Raw genomic sequence first — 14671 nt, forward strand, 5'->3', positions numbered from 1 at the left:
TTGCTGAAAACAGAGCTATTTTTGACCAGGTAAAATGAGTGTTTTCTTACAATACTTATGAGAATTTTTAATTAAAGTATATTACAAACTTTTCATTTAGACACTAAAGAATTATATTAACTTGTACAAAAATGGCATTATATGACATTATATTTAAAAAAAAACAGACAGTCTGAAGGGGAGTAGGCTACTCTTGTATAGGAGTTAAACTTTATTATGGCCAGTTCCGCACTTACTTTCGAATGTCTGTGGGACAATTTGAGAAGCTCCTCCAAAGACAGTAGTGCCGCATATGACGAGACAAACCACACATCTCAGGGAACCAATAGATCCGGAGGATCTATGTTTCAAGCTATGTTTCCAGTTGAGTCACAATGTAAACATTTATGTGTCACAGTCGTACTGACGGAAACACATTCACTTTCCACAGTCGCGGACACAATTAGGTTTGGAATCTTTGATTTTGTTTGTATTTTTTATTTTAGAAAAAAGTTTTATTTTAAAAGGTTATGCTATTGTTGTCTGTAGCCTACAGCGACTTGCATGTACACCCATAGGAGCTGTAATCTTGTGATATAAATGCGATACCTGGCAAAGGTTAATGTTGATTGAATAGCTAGTGACATTGGACATTTCGTCGCCTTTGTTTCCTTGTATGTGATTGGTTGAAGCCTTTTCTGTCGCTGCAAGATAAATCGACATTGAAGTGGAAAATGTTTTTTTCAAGTTGTTTTGACTGCAGTATATTCTTGTTTTGGTGGATATTCATTACACAAACAGCTGCTCAAAAAATAAAATTGCATGAAATATATGCAATTATACGTCAAATCACATCCAGTGTGAAAGGAGCTTTAGTTTGTCGCAGTAAATTCTTAATATGCCTTTTTTTTTTACAAAGGTTATGTGATCACGTCTCAGAATATGACTATCAAGGAATCTTGATAGCCATACATTGACTACTATTGAAAGCATTACTGTGATGCCTTAAAAAGCTGCCTTGGTAGAGAGTCCACTAGGTCTTGGAACAAAGCATTTATCTCAAACCTTGCTAGCTAAATTATCCACTGTAGCCTTTGAAATTACCAACAAGAAGAGGAAAATGACCGTATATTATTTATTAATGGGGTTGGGTAGTCGTATCTACGCCCATTGCAATACTCAGGTGACTTTGGTAGCAGTTTGCTGGGGGTTAAATGTCAGCCCCGCCTTTGCTAAGTCAGACCCTGTGAGGGAAAACGATCCAGGTAATGGATCTGAGCGGAGATCACTTAATACCCAGCCTGCACTCTGAGAACACATCGCTCTCGCTTGATACTTTCACAGCTGTCCTATACAAAGGTCCATTTCTCCAGTACTTTTGTGTGTTTGTACATATCCATGAACCTCAGCTATGATCTATATGTTTTAATGTGTGTTTGTGCCTGTGTTGGCAGCAGCCCACAGTGTGCACACTTCTTGCTTCTGCAGATGCAGTTGCTATTGGACACAGAGGAGGTAGTGGTGGTGTTTAGGCAGCCGCCCCCGCTCCTGCCCCTGCCTCTGCTTCTGCCCCACGGTGATGCGCTGACCTTGGCCACAACACATAGATGCAGACCCGATTCAAACCCTGCAGCCACACCAGTCAGAGCCCCCTCTTTACAGCCTGGGTCTATGCAGGTGGACACACACAAACACACACAGCGCCTCCTGAAGAGCCCTGGCCCCCGAGCATGCACAAGTCATGTGCTTCTGAACTCCATACTGAAGAACATTTACTGAAATAATACTTGTTAGCCAGAAAGACTGCAGCACAGACTTCACACAAAGATTATTTAATGTGCTTTTATACTACTGTAGTTAAAGAGATTAAACTATTGACCCCAATAAGTCCCTGATCCTATTTTCTATGTCCTTTTTTGGTTTATTGTCCTTACTTGGCTTACAAATGGGTGGAAATTTAACTGTAAAAATTCCATAACATTCAAAAGAACCGAATTTCTAGATTTTCTAGAAAATGTTCTTGATGCTATGCTATATTGAGTGGTTGCAAGGCCATTGTTAGGTGGTTGCTAAGGTGTCATGAATGGTTTCTAGGGTGTTCCAATATTATCCAACTGCGGCCCCAAATGGGCATAATCCTGCTGGTTGGGTTTACCGTTTTCGCAGACTGGAGCGCCGCCTTCTTCTTCATCGCCTCTTCTGCTGAACTGCTAACTGTCAACATCCTGATTATGTTCAACATTCGCTAGTTAGTTACACGACACTTTCCAAAGCCAAGTGACGTGTTATCTGTGCGCATTTTGAGCGTGTATGTCTACGCCGTGTGATTCCGCGTATCCATCACCTCTGCATGTGATTCTGCGTATGTCTACGCCGAAACTAACCATTTTGTGTGTGTGTGTGTGTGTGTGTGAATTTGTGTGTGTGTGTAAATGGATGTAAATGGATTTACAATGTAAATGGATTTACAAACGTACTAAATTATGTTTTTCTGAAAATGTAAAAACGCAGAATGTGTCTTGTGATGGGTAGGTTTAAAGATCAGGGTTAGGTGTTGGCAATCGTTATTGTGATTGACGTGGCCAAATGAAATGTTTAAAATCGGTTGCAGGGCATTTCCGCTGAACTGGTTTGGGGGGAAAAATAACGCATGTGACATCATACCCATGAGCCTTGAGAAACTCATCGCAATTGGTCGAAGAGACGCTGCCAGGCACGCCCAATAGGTGTTGTTGTTTCATGACGGGAATGCCCAAGCCGCAGCTGGACCCTTCTCGGGTGTTCTGGGAGTTTGCTTAAAAAAATGAAAAAAATAAAATAAAAACTACAGTTCTCTGATTTTCTGTAAGTGTAGTGTAAGTATGTGGGATTTTCACTTTGATTCTCCTCACACAGGCTCAGGTTCAGTTCACCTAAAAATTAAATTTCTGTCATTAATTATTTACCTTTATGTCATTCGACACCCTTAAGACCTTTGTTCATCTTCAGAACACAAATGAAGATTTTTGTTGAAATCAAACAGAAAGGCCTTCATTGAAACCAATGTCATTATATATATATAACTATATATATATAACTATATATATATATATATATATATATATATAACTATATATATATAACTATATATATATATAACAATATATATATAACTATATATATATATATATATATATATATATATATAAATATTAATATTTATATATATATATATATATATATATATAACTATATATATATAACTATATATATATATATATATATATATATACATATATATATATATATATATATATATATATATATATATATATATATATATATATATATATATATATATATATATATATATATATATATATATATACACAATTTTTTAATATATATATTTTTATTATAAATCCTAAAAAGAGTAGTATTTAAACATTTGGGACCAATCTTATGTTGAATCAGCATGCCAGTGAGGAAACATGAGCTTTCTGCCCAGAACTGTAGCATGCTGTTCATCACACTTAAGAGATCAGAGCCCATAGAACTGAAGTGACCAGACTGCATGGAGGAACACCCTGTTATAAAAGACCTGTCTTTCACAGATCTTCTGGCTTGATTTGAGCTGTAGACCTCTGAGCATGACCTCATCCACAAAAGTTCCCATATTGTTTTAATAACTGAAGCAGGTCAGATTCAATAAATTGTTAAACATAAACTACTTAACCACAGCTTATGTCTCACATCTAACAGATTGTATAAAACATATATGTATTATATATTAAAAATATAACATGATTGATTATTTTTATGAATAGACCCTTATGTATAAGAAAAAATACTGTGGCGATAATGATGGTGTGAGATGGTGATGATATTATGCTCCTGGAAGCTTTCAAACTGAGAAAGAGTTTTGTCAAAAATGTAAAGAATATAAATCACCTGTAAAGAATATAATTTTCACATTAGCTGCTAAATTTACTGTGGGTGCTGGACCGACCTTTGTGTAATCGAAATTCTAATCAAGCTGTATAATCTTATTTCACTATTCACTTTGAATCTCTTTGCGATTGATTTCATTTTAAATTGAACAAGAAATAGGCTCTTAGTCAGTACGCAAAATCAAAAATCTATTATTGTAGTGACAGTTCTCATTTACAGCTGTAAAGGATGTTCACATAATGTCACGATATTTATATTCCAGTCAAATTTGACAGTGAAATGGTGTGAAGTAATTCCTTTTCTTGTTCTGTGCAGAACGTACAGGGCAGGCTAAAAGAGAGCGGCAAGTTACCCAGCAGGAGATGCATTTATTGCGCAGCGACAGGTCTCTCGTGCAGCCGGGAAATCTGTGTGGCTAATGCACCATCAACGCATTTCCCAGCTTCTGCACTCTGCCGTAGATCGCTAAGTACATACTTTATTGATGGCCCACCATTGCCCTAATCAAAAGCTAGTTCTTTACACTAGGATATTTTGAAGTCACCTCATAGAGCATATCCGCAGTCACTATCTAAACATTAAAAGGTTGTTAGCTCTAAAATACGAAAAAATCTTCAAAGCGGTTCTCTATTGCGTAAAACACAAAAGGGAACAGCATTTGGACCAGAGACAGTTAGGGTCACCATTCGCTTTCAGTGTATAGAAAAAAAGCAGCTTGGATAGTCTGTTAAACAACGCCTTTTGTGTTGCATTCAAGAGAGAAAGTCATGCAGGTTTGAATATCTTGAGAGAGAATAACTTGGCATACTATCCCTTTAAAGTGGACCTTGTAGACATGTGTTTTTAATGGTGATGTAGAGTAGGATTGATGCTGGTGGAACCAAAATCGTTGTTAGCATGTCATTTATGGTTGCTGTGTAAATGTGTATATATTGGCCTACATGTGCTTTGTTAATCTTATCACCTTACAACAACTGTTTGCCTGCTGTGTAGTTAACCGTGGTAAACATAGACATCGGAGCCCACTTAATCGCCTTGGGTCCTCTCTTTGCCACAGCTGTAATCAAGGGTGTTCACTCTTTTTCTATCTATCTTTCTTTCTCTTTCTCCTCTTTGCAGGGGAGCTATGATGGGGCCATGTTCCCTGGCAGAGTTCCATACATGGCTCACCCTCCCACTGGAACGCCTGATTCCAGTTCAGCCCTTTACAAGACATGCCAGGACCCTTTGTGTGCCAGGCTGGGCTGGGTGTGCGGGCAGAGCGGGACTGCTTCCTCGAGATGTCATTATTGCTGGGGAAATTGCCACTCTTGTCAGAGGCTGCAGCTGGGTGGCATAGCATTTCATAAAGAAGCATCAGGGCTAATCAGAATTAAAAGCGTCAGAAGAGCGACATTTCAATGCCCATTATGTCAGACACAAGGATACGGCTCTTTGTTTTTTCCGCATGTAATTCACCGGGATGATCTTTTATTGATATAGCTTATAATTATCTTGCAGTCTGTGGGAATCAATATTACATCATTCTTTTAAGATTTGAGAAATGTCTCAAGTGCAAAAATATTATTAAAAATATAACCTAACTTCAGTATATTAAACTTAATCTATTTAGGTAATGAACTTAGGGATGCCACTACACAGCTTTTTATATCAAAGTTCCAAATTCAGATTTCCATCACATACTGTTTGGTGAATTTCAAACATGAAACTACACTGCAACATAAAGATTTTTTTTTCTGAATGGCATTAAGTAAAAGCTTACATAAGTATTCTTCAAAGCACTATCAACCCCATCAGCTTGTGTGTGCGTGGAGCACAAAGTCTATCAGAGATGCAAATTAGCTCTTTTTCCTATACATTAATTAGGATTCCCAGAAGAGCGAATCTGCATCTTGAAAACTGTATATAGCTGCCTCTTCAACAGACCATCGCCGAGCCTTTGCGACATTCCCTTATGCATGCTTTCATGGTACGGAGATGCGTTCATAATCTAACGGAGAGCAATGTCTGGTGACTAATGGAAAAGGGAGCCAATTAAAAGCTGTGTGTGGCATTTTTATATTTACATACTCAGCAGACGGTTTCTTACTAAAACATCTTGTAACACAGGCATGAAATGTATTGCTTTATACAGTACATTTCTACAGAGAAGTATCTTACTATTGTTAATAAAATTCAAATTTTTCAAAGTTTTCAAATATTCTGATAAATGTGATAAATATTACAGTAGGTCAAAATATTTTTTCCACTTAATTGCAAAAAAACAACAACTAAGTGTATAAGTTAAATATGTAAGATAATAATAATAATAATAATAATAATAATAATAATAATAATAATAATAATAATAATAATAATAATATTTAACAAAAAATGTCAATACTACTACCCCTACTTCTAATTATTATTAATGCATCATATTTATTTAATAAATTATTGTTATTTATTTTTATTTTAATTATTAATGTTTTTTTTTGCTCTTTTAATTGTCAAATTATTAATGTATATAAAGTAGGGCACTTTTTGTTAAGAAATATAGCCATTCTCTCTCTCTCTCTCTCTCTCTCTCTCTCTCTCTCTCTCTCTCTCTCTCTCTCTCTCTCTCTCTCTCTCTCTCTCTTCCCCTCTAAACGGGGAGGTACTCTAGTGTTTCTTCGCTGCCTGGGCTCAGAGACATGTCGGAAACCTCCCACGAGGGGCCCCGTGTAATTCGATGCATGCTGTTAAAGCTTAGAGTATATTGTCTTCTCTTGCTTATGAAGCCTCCACCCACCGGCCCACCCTACATTTAGCAGATCATGTGACCGTGGTAAGTCATTTGCAAGTACAACAGTTCTCTGTGAGCTCCCATTCATTTCCTGAGAACTGCCCTGAGCAGCTGAGAGGAGCAGAGAGGGGAGGGAGTCACACTCAGAGAGAGAGAGAGAGAGAGAGAGAGAGAGAGAGAGAGAGAGAGAGAGAGAGAGAGAGAGAGAGAGAGAGAGAGAGAGAGAGAGAGAGAGGACTGTATAAGGAAGACAGTTTCTGTCGCTGTGCAGCTCCTGGTCAGGTCTGTGTATATTTTATTCTCTTTTGCCTGTTCTCGCTGTTCTTGTTTCTTTTCTTCTTTGAATACTTCTGTCTTGCTTGTTTGTCTGTGCTCCGTGCATCTTGTTCAGCTGTCACTGTAGTGTAACGCCAAATGACAAGTCTGATGCTGTCCAGCCTTCTATAATAATCGTACAATGCAGGTGGTCAAAAACATTATAAAAAAGCATGATGTCATGTTCCCCCGTGTTGTCCATCCAGTTTGAAATATGTAGGAAGTAGCCTACTATGCACACTATAAATGTACTGTAAAGTCTCAGTAGAGTTTTATTTTTTCTCTTTTTCTCTTTTTATATATGGTGTTTTGTAAAAAGGTGTATTTTATTTAGGTTTTTTTTATTTTTTAAGACTGGTTTTCTGGGTTAAATATTGACACTGTCAGAATAGCGTGTGCGAGGAAAGTGAGTCGGAGGTTTCCGAGCGCCCACTGTTTCACTCTCAAAAAAGTTTGATCCCCCCCCGTTCGGCATGCATGCATGAGCGTAAGTGAGCGCGAGCGTGTATGAGTGCGTTTGCCGATGGCACGTGTATCTCCGAAGCGATGACAGGCTTCCCGGTGAGTGGAGTTACCGTGGTGACAAACTGGGGTAGGAATCAGAGACTCGAGTGGTGGAGGAAGGACAGCGAGGGGGCGGCGGGAGGCAAGTGTTTGTATGTGTGCGCCGGGGTGTTGCATGGGTGGTGTCGTGGATGTCATCTGCTCCTCAAGGAACAGTCATTGGTATTGATGGCTGGCTGTCAGTGGCGGGCTCCTGGTCTGTGGGCTGGCCCGTGGCTGTTCTTTTCAATTACGCCAGACCTGGCCGAAACTGACAGCGAAGGCATTTGCTCGTGGAGAGAGTGGTGTGGAGGTCGATGTGCATTTGTGTGTGTGTGTGTGTGTGTGTGTGTGTGTGTGTGTGTGTGTGTGCTATTGTGGGTGGAGGTTGGATTCCTTATGTGTATGTGTGTGTGTACTTTGGTACCATGTCCTGATCTGTGTGACTCTTCACAGTGCTAATGTTGGTCACTCAGCCTTAAACTGTGAGGCAGCCACTGCTGCTCAAGGCTATTCTGCCAGAAAGATGAGGTTATTTAATGCTTTTATGGTTAAGACCCTTGCTACAATACACACTGAGTGTATATGTGTGTGTGTTTGTGTATTTCCCAAAACACTAGTGAATGCTGCTGATACTATAGGTCACAGTGACCACAAATGTTTTTTAGTGGCTCTCCGTAACCCACCATTAGTGTTGTTATTATTGCTCATTCTTTTGGTTAAAGGTTTGAATAATGCCCCAAACTGTGTGGCTTGCTCAGGAGAATTGTGCTAAGTGATCCAATTTACGGGTTTCACCTGGCAGACCATAAAACGGGTGGGGAAAAAAGCTCTTAGATTTGCATTGAATAAGGGATCCTTTGGAGAACCGTGTCTTTGAGGTAGACTCTTATGTCTTGGGTCTAGGGCTGGGAATCGATTCCAAAAAGAATCGATTCCTCGATTCCAAGGCGTTGGGAATCGAGAGTCGATTCCAACGTTTGGAATCGATTCCATCGCGGGGAATCGACTCCTCTTTATTTACTTGTCTCTAATGATTGGAAGTCTATTTATTTTTTGCAAAAGGTTCTTTTGAACAGTTAGTTTCAAATTACGAGTTTAAAATAAAGCAATTCAGCTGTTTTATCTGCGTCATTGTGTGATGACGTCACTAGAACGTAATTCTAACGACTTATTTTTATGGTATGAAACGTTCAAATCAAGCCGTATGTGAACGCATATCGCTGATTATTACTATACCTTTCATTCACTTAGTTTAATAGTGTTTATTGTCATTGTTTCCTTCTGTGATCCTGCATCGTGGACAAGTTTGCTACATTTTGCACACATAAACTCCATAATTTTAAATTGTGAAATGGTTCTGTTGTCCACAACGGTAGGTTTTGAGCGCTGCTTACAGATGCAGATGTGAGGGTCTTATTTCAATTTTCTATTTTCTTTTATTTTCATTAATCCATTGATAACTGAAAGAAAATGCGCCTAGAGTACAGCTTAATGACCGAGTCTATGTTGCTATAGTAATGAACGCAACTTGCTTGCGCATCTGATTGACAAATAAACTGCGCACTCTTATATTATTGATTTTGTTAATATTGTGGTTATTTTGTCTCGTACATTCTGTGCAAGCACTTATTTGAATGTAGTCATTTAACTTAACTGTGCACATGCATTTTAGACATGTCATGTAGTTTTAAACATGCAATAAATGCACATCCATGAATAATGTGCAATCCTTTTGATTTATTAGGCTAAATCACATTTACTTCTGGGCTAAATGGGCCATTTCAGGAGAATCCATCATTTAAAATTCATCAGAGTTATGGAAATGTATCATCATTTTACAAATAAAGTTTCGGAGAATGATACTTTCTACATTCTTGTATCCTGCGGTCACTCCGGAACTATGTTCACCATCGATTTTGTTAAAAAAAGAAGAATCGAAAAGGAATCGAAAACATCAGTGCGGAATCGATTCTTGGAATCGACTCCGTCGATTCCGGAAACAGGAATTGGAATCGGAATCGATTCCAAAAATTTCGGAATCGACCAGCCCTACTTGGGTCAGTAAGTAACCAACTAGCAACCACACAGAACACCCTAGCAACTGCATAGCAACATGCTACAAACCACTCAGAACACCCTTAGCAACCGCTACCAAAGCCCTGGCAACCACCCAGAACACCCTAGCTCTGTGGCGGTGAATTTTGCACAGACAGGCAGCACTTATATTGTCTTTAGAGAATCAAATGGATCAGTTCTTTTTATCTTAGCTTGTTTAGGGTGGGGTTCAAATCTACATTTATTTTTTGATGTTGACTGTTAACTTTGTATTTGTATTTAATTACATTAAGCCATTTTCTCAATATATATATGTACATATGTATAGATATACACACTGCCCCAGCCAAAAACCAAACCAAACCAAATGTTATATGTTTGGCAACAGTTCTTCTAATCCTAATTGATGGAATTGATGTGAAGCTTTTCATATCCTTAACAACAGTTGCTTGACTCTTGCAATGTCATTACAAGATCTTGACCAAAACCGATGCACTTCTTGATGGACATAACATCACCACAGCACATCCCAAAGACTTTCAATTAATTTAAGGTCTGGATGCTCCCTCCCAATCATTCTTTCACAATTTAAGCCTGATGGATCTTGACATTGTCATCCTGGAATATGGCCATGATTTACCCAAGAAAGTATCCATCATTCTTTTATGTATAATGTTAGACACTCTGATAAAAATCCAACCTTTAATTTGGTCCAGTGACTTTGTGAAGTATAATTGTTTGACTCTATAGCCCCTATGAAAAGAGTATTGGAGGATTTTATCGGTGGCTCCGAGATGGCAATCAGGGCTCAATAATGGAACCCAATAATCATAGGACAGCTTATCTGTTGCTTATCACCTCTGCTTTACGCTGCGCTGGAGGATTCCATTAAAACGGTCTCTCCAGCCACACAAGTGGGCCCTGCTGGCCACGTGGATCAGGAATTAAGGGTTAGCGCCCTTCTGCACAGGTGGGCTGGGGATAGTGAATTATTGATGGAACTCGCCTGAGACTGGACACCTTGCCGATGGGATTATATGGGAAATCCTCAAAAGACACCTCCAGAGCTCCAGAAGTGGGCTGGGATTTAATCCCAAACCGGCCCCATCTGTACCAGGCTCTGCCCAGGGGACTCAGGAATGCCCCTGTGGTCTACATAGCTGTCGGCTCCAGCTGATCAAATGTTCAGCTTTGCCCCCAATCCCGCTTTAGTGAAAAACAACTAAAGAAGCACATTCAAGGCGCGGACATTTTGAGTTAATGTTGGGTCTGTCACCGGGCCTGTCCAATGACACAGAGAGTGTGTTGTTTTAATGATACCCTTCACTGCACTGATGGATCCAGGTGTGTGCTCTGCATAGCCAGACTAAACTGAATGATTCTTTGGTGCATACTATGAAATAGTATGAGAAATAATTTGTCATTCCTTATTGGGTCATGACATGCAATATGTGTCTGCGCTGAGGATGGCTTCATGCATGTCAGTGAGTAAACTGAAGCATGTGACAGAATGTGTGTCCTTCCATAGACTACTGAGTCATACATGTTTGCCAACTCAGAAAGTAATGTCATGATTGTTTGGTAATATAAGAGGACCGTGGATGCCATTACTCAGTGTATTCACTCACATTCTATTTGAGGTGCTCTTTAAGAGAAAGAATGATCTGAGAATATCCAGACTATTTTTTATTGTATTATTTTATACACTCTTTTAATGGGGTCATGAATTGAGAAATCAACTTTTCATTCAGCCTTTGATTTATAAAACTTTATCGTGATATAAGAATATCCTTTACGTTTTAGAGTGAAAACATCCTTGTTAGTCAAAGAAAAGCTTGTATAGACACCAGGCCCAACAAACGCTCAGTCTCAGAATGTGCCAGGCTTTGAAGTCTGAATGTGGTGAAACACCACCTCTGCAGAAGAAGATCAACGTCTACTTCATCACTGCCCACCGATTCACGCATGTAATATAGGCCTAGTGTTAAACCGGATCGAGCTACCCAGCAATAAACAAGCCGTTGAGGATTGCAAAATACTGCGCAGTGCCTGGGCTCGACATGTAAGTAACTGTGTTAATTCTAATGCCTGAATAGAATTACATCTGAAATGTAATGATTCATGTACAGTCAGATGTTCTTTGTCTGTGTGTCAGTAAATCAAACCAGTGCCTAACGTAGTTTCTTTTAGAAGGATGAAAATAATCTGTTATTTAACTATGATTAAATTCTATAAAGAAAGCCATCAAAGAAAGCTCCGTTTGCTATCGTTGGATCAGTGCGCGCTGCAGCTGTCAAACAAACAGGGAGAGTTTATCAGTGACGCATTTATCAGTGACTTCCGTTTTATTCAACGTATCTCTGAACTCAACGTGTGTGATCGGCTACTATGATCATCACTGCAACCTTGTAATGCCTAGATCTTGATATTATTCCATAGATCTAAATGTAATGCAACACCTTTCAAGTAGTTAACCATGAGAGCTGTGATAGTAAAAACGCACCAAAAGAGAGTGTAATACTTAGCTATTTCAAATGGAAAGACATTAGCCAATCACAGCAGTGGGCGTTTACACTGAAGTCTCACAGCAGACACTCCCCTTAAAACAGAACGTTCAAAGTATTGGGTGAAAATCAGGGTAGGAAAAATATGTTATTTATAAATGATGACAATTTTTGATGTAAAAAGCATTCTAACATTATAACTGCACCCCAGGAAACATCATAAAACAATAAAACAACACAGTTCATCACCCCTTTATTTATTTAGTTTACTTATTTCCTGATTATTTATAATTCATTCATTCATTAAATAAAGAACAATTTTAGGCCATTTTCCATTTGATATAAGTAAGAGGGCAATCTGAGAGGATCATCATTCTGTGTTTAAAACTAACCAAGAGAAACGTAGGTGAAAGAAGGGCTTGTGGGTAGCTACGTGGGTCTTATGATCTCTCTCTCTTCCTCCTCATTTCAACACTTCGCTAAGCTGACAAAATGTTCTAGTGTGCGTCCTCTGGTGTGTTCAACCCTTGACCCTCGTGTCCAGCCCTGGTTTGTTTACTGTAGCTGTGTGTGGTGAGGGGGGGGAGGGATGATTGTTGAACACTCTGACACAGAAAGCAAGACGTGGAATTCTACATCTACTTGTACACAAATGATTTGCGACATGTGTCACTATTCAGTATCAGTAACTCTAGATATACCCTACTCTCTTTATTTCTGTCATGGATAGTATTCAGGGTGATCTTTATGCCATGAATATCTGTAGTGATATATTTACATATGTCTTTTTTAGTTATTAGACATAAAATGGCTCTTTATGACAGTAAGACGAAGTCAAAGACGACCAAACCTACGCTGTACACTATCTATGTGCTGTTCTCTGCCTGTCGTCATGACAACACCAATAGCGCACCTATCTGCCGTCCCTTAACCTGAGATGACTTTTGGGAACTTAATGGAAAAAAATAGAATCAATATAATCCCTCAAAGCATAACAATACATCCAGGATTTGTTCTGATTGGTGTTTTTTTTCTTTTCTTTTTTCCCCCCAGAAACTCAGAAACCATCAGTAGGACATTCTGAGATATGCATGAACTTTGTAAGCAGTTGTAGGTCCAGCGATCGGGGGGTTGAGAAATTATGCAAACAACATATGGAGTCAATTATGATCCCAAGGCAAAGCACAGCATGCATGGCTCAGCTTTGAGAGACTCAAATGTAAGTCTATGTCATATAGTATAACTTCCCTCCGGCGACTAGCTCAGACTCGTACCTGGCACTTAATGTTGGATATTAACAGAAAAACGTGGAAAAGTAAACTGGAAAGCAGATGATGCATGTGAAGCATGAATAGAAACCCAGCTGCTTATTCTGTTAAGTTAGACTATGGGTGCATAAATGGATCTTTATTTTATTTTATTTTATTTTATTTTATTTTATATATATATATATATATATATATATATATATATATATATATATATATATATATATTATTGTACACTAACAAAAGGTACGACCTAAGATTATCCTGAGTAATTTGTTTAAATTATTATTTCAAGAACAATTTCTGGCCATTTTTCACTTGATATATGCTCTAAAGAAATTACAGTCTAAGATTATCTTGATCATAAATTTGTTATTTATTAATGCCATGAACAACTTTGAGACATTTTCCATTTGATATGGTGACGACCTGAGATTATTACAATCATAAACATTTATTTGTTTGTTTATTTATTTGTTTATTTTTATTCTATAAACATACATACATTCATACATACATTATTTATTTATTATTTTTTTGTTTCACTTACATAATATATTTATTTACATTTTTGTTCTATACTCATACTACATTATTTATTTATTTATTTACATTTTTGTTGTATACACATACTACATTATTTATTTATTTATTTACATTTTTGTTGTATACACATACTACATTATTTATTTACATTTTTGTTGTATACACATACTACATTTATTTATTTATTTACATTTTTGTTTTATACATATACATACATTTTTTAAAATATTTTTGTTCTATACACATACATACATACATTATTTATTTATATGTTTGTTCTATACACGTACATACATGCATACTTTATTTATTTATTTGTTTATTCTCAGATTCAAACCTGGCACCTAAATTTGGATATTAGCTGAAAATTTGGAAAATTAAACTGAAAAGCAGACACTGCATGTGAAGCATGAATATAAACCCAGCTGCTTATTCTATTAAACGAGGCTATGGGTGCCTGAATGGGTCAAATTTCAGGATAAAAATACCCTTGTGAGGACTTCCTGTTTTATTTAATGTTCAAGCGAGTTGAACTCTGAATTTTTTGCTCTGTAGTTGTTATTTTACTCAAAGTGGCAAGAGTGCCGGTTATAGATTTGCAGAGAAAAACAGAGTGTGCGAGATGTCTCTGTGATGTGCTTCGTGTGTGTTGTGATAGTGTGTGTTCTTGTTTGGCACAAATGCCATTGCTCAATCAGAGAGCGTGTGTAGGAGGTTCTACAAGAGGATGTGAGCTGTGTAAATATGCATGTTCTGAAATT

The 14671-nt window shown here is 37.8% G+C and overlaps 1 protein-coding gene across 5 annotated transcripts in view; it reads left to right on the top strand.

Annotated features, from left to right (window-relative positions):
• klf12b (Kruppel like factor 12b) overlaps positions 1-14671 on the top strand; it is a 74128-nt gene that overhangs the window by 12667 nt on the left and 46790 nt on the right. The window contains exons 1-2 of one of the 5 annotated variants that reach the window (XM_067443975.1): positions 6757-6958; positions 13150-13315. The exons of 1 other annotated variant lie outside the window; for it this stretch is intronic. Coding sequence is in view for 1 of the 4 variants with exons in the window: in XM_067443971.1 (XP_067300072.1) it covers positions 7499-7637 (139 nt within the window). In the remaining 3 variants the exon portion in view is untranslated. Of the gene's footprint in view, positions 1-6602; positions 6719-6756; positions 6959-7268; positions 7638-13149; positions 13316-14671 lie in introns of those variants that run through there. 3 more of the 5 variants (XM_067443974.1, XM_067443977.1, XM_067443971.1) reach the window with 3 other exon arrangements.

Source organism: Pseudorasbora parva, chromosome 5 (assembly GCF_024679245.1).
Source record: "Pseudorasbora parva isolate DD20220531a chromosome 5, ASM2467924v1, whole genome shotgun sequence".
In the NCBI taxonomy this organism is placed as follows: domain Eukaryota; kingdom Metazoa; phylum Chordata; class Actinopteri; order Cypriniformes; family Gobionidae; genus Pseudorasbora; species Pseudorasbora parva.